This window comes from Pterocles gutturalis, unplaced genomic scaffold (genome assembly GCF_000699245.1).
Source record: "Pterocles gutturalis isolate BGI_N339 unplaced genomic scaffold, ASM69924v1 scaffold12124, whole genome shotgun sequence".
Taxonomy (NCBI): Eukaryota; Metazoa; Chordata; class Aves; order Pterocliformes; family Pteroclidae; genus Pterocles; species Pterocles gutturalis.
The window spans coordinates 2,409-4,628 of record NW_010133307.1 but is presented as its reverse complement, the minus strand read 5'-3'; the positions used below and the strand labels follow the sequence as shown (position 1 = coordinate 4,628).

At 38.9% G+C, this 2,220-nt stretch overlaps 1 protein-coding gene across 1 annotated transcript; it reads right to left on the bottom strand.

Moving 5' to 3' along the window:
• Window positions 1–1,421: 1,421 nt before the first annotated feature.
• ARL14 (ADP-ribosylation factor-like 14) lies at window positions 1,422–2,006 on the bottom strand. Its single transcript, XM_010081184.1, has one exon. The coding sequence runs from the start codon at window positions 2,004–2,006 to the stop codon at window positions 1,422–1,424; it is 585 nt and encodes a 194-aa protein (XP_010079486.1).
• Between the last annotated feature and the right edge of the window lie 214 nt (window positions 2,007–2,220).

Genomic DNA, 2,220 nt, shown 5'->3' with positions numbered 1-2,220 from the left:
ATTTCTTATGTGAATTACTGGGCATAATCATTTTGTCTCCAGAAAACAGCTTACAAGCTGACCCTTGCCACAACAGAGTGCATAAGTGGGAAGTTTTTTTGCCAAAGGACTGTTGAGGCACAGAGTGATTAAATGACTTGCCCATGGTCAAAGATTGTGGTAGACGCAGGGGGAAAAAAAATCCAGCTATCTAAGCAAGCATCTTAACCACTGGAGCATCCTACCTCTGCAAACATTGCTCGAGAAGGCAGAAATAATTGGTCTGGATTTTCTGGGACTGTATAACCAATAATTAGATGGTCTCTTTTCTCTTGCTTTTGAAAGAACAGGCTCTATTAACTTTTCAGCCTTAGTGCTGAAACTGTTTTCGCAGTTGATACAGTTCAATTAGTCTTCTAGTTATCAATCCTTTGTTGCTTTAATGTCATTCAGAATAGTAATTCACTACTTCATCAATCAGGAAATCTGAACAGAAATTTTATTTGGATTTTTTTTTCCTACAAACTGTATAAGAGGATTAGCAATTTTTTGCCACTTACATCAAATTTAATCAAACCTAAATTTATCAGTAACAGAATTTCAGGTGGCTTCAGTACAGGCGGACAGGATCCATCAGGATCTATAAAAAAAAAAACCAAGGAGCCAATCCCCCCATTCCTCCCTCCCTTTACCCCCCACCCCAAAAACAACGGGGATCAGTGCTTCCCTGGACTGATCCCGTGCTGGCTTCCATCATGCTGCTCTTGGCTAAGGACAGCAATCCAACAGCGCAGAAACAAAGCAATTGCTGCATGGCCTTCTGTAACAAAGGGACATCAGCCCTGCACCTTACACACAGCACTGGATCTCAGTTCTGTCTGTGGCTTGATGAGGAGCAGATCCTGTTTGTTAAAATATGTTTGAAGTAATTGGTCCAAGAATGCAATAATATGCAACAAGTATTTCAGATTCATAGGTTCTCCCGTACATAATTAAGAGGTTGCGCTCTAAAATGACTATATTTTTACATGAGAAATACATCCACGTAACATTTATTATGAAACAACATTTTATCTCTTGCTTTTCTTGCTGAACAAATGACTTGCTATTTAATGTCTTGACAAAATACTTGATTTAAGCATTTTAAGCGCTGCTCACCCATTTTGTTTCTACTAGCTAAAATTCAGAAGCTCAGCTCCACCTTTTTCATCATTCAAAAGCCACACTTCTGAGCTGAATAACCCCGAGAACACTATCACTAATAAAATGCTGCAGAGTAGTATCTCAGAAGCATCTGCAGGTGTAACAGTATAATTTAATATTGTCAAAGTTTTTGATAAATATTTCCTTATAAGAGTTCTCCAGAATCCAGTATTTTCAGGTTTAGTCTGTGCAACAAAAGAAGTTGATTACTGTTCACCAGAATTTGATAATAGAAATTCTTAAAGAACTGTGCTTTCTTTAAAGATTGTAGAAGTTTCCTTTGATCTGATGGAGTGTTTTGCAAATGTAGTTAGTTTTTGGAGAGCTTCTGATAAACCTTCTCCCGTGATAGCACAACAGGGTTGTACATACCAATTTCTGTCACTGCAGTACTTCTTGATCTTGAATCTCCGAGTTATTTCCTCAGCGTTCAAAGCTCCAGGCAAATCCTGCTTGTTTGCTAGCACAACGACTGGTATACTTTTCATAAATTCATTCTTTAAAATCCATTCAAATTCTTTCTTTGATTCTTCCAGACGTTGCTTATCAGAGCTGTCCACGACGTACAGTAGTGCTTCCGCGTCTTCCAGGAAATTGCACCAAACCTGTCTCATTTTCTGCTGTCCTCCAACATCCCAAAACGTCAATGTAAAATCTTGCCTGGTTTCAATCATATCAACATTAAAGCCAATTGTTGGAATTGTTAGAAAAGCATCGTTATACCTGAACTTGTACAATAGTGTCGATTTTCCCGCATAATCAAGTCCCAGCATCAGTATATTAGCTTGCTTGACTTTGGCATGTTTGGTGCTCTGGAGGCCCATTCGTGCCGTGGTGTTCTCTATTCAGCCTTTAAAGCTGGAATTCACTGTCTTCTGTGAAGCCAATTTTTGTTGGTAAGATGTCTTTCTTCCTCTGTGAGATGAAGCACAACGAGTCAGGAAGAAGGGGAAGAAGCAGCTTTGCACTGTGGAAAGTTAGTAAAAGCTCTGTACAAATATATGCTGGCTTTTATCAACGTGATAATACGCAAACAGT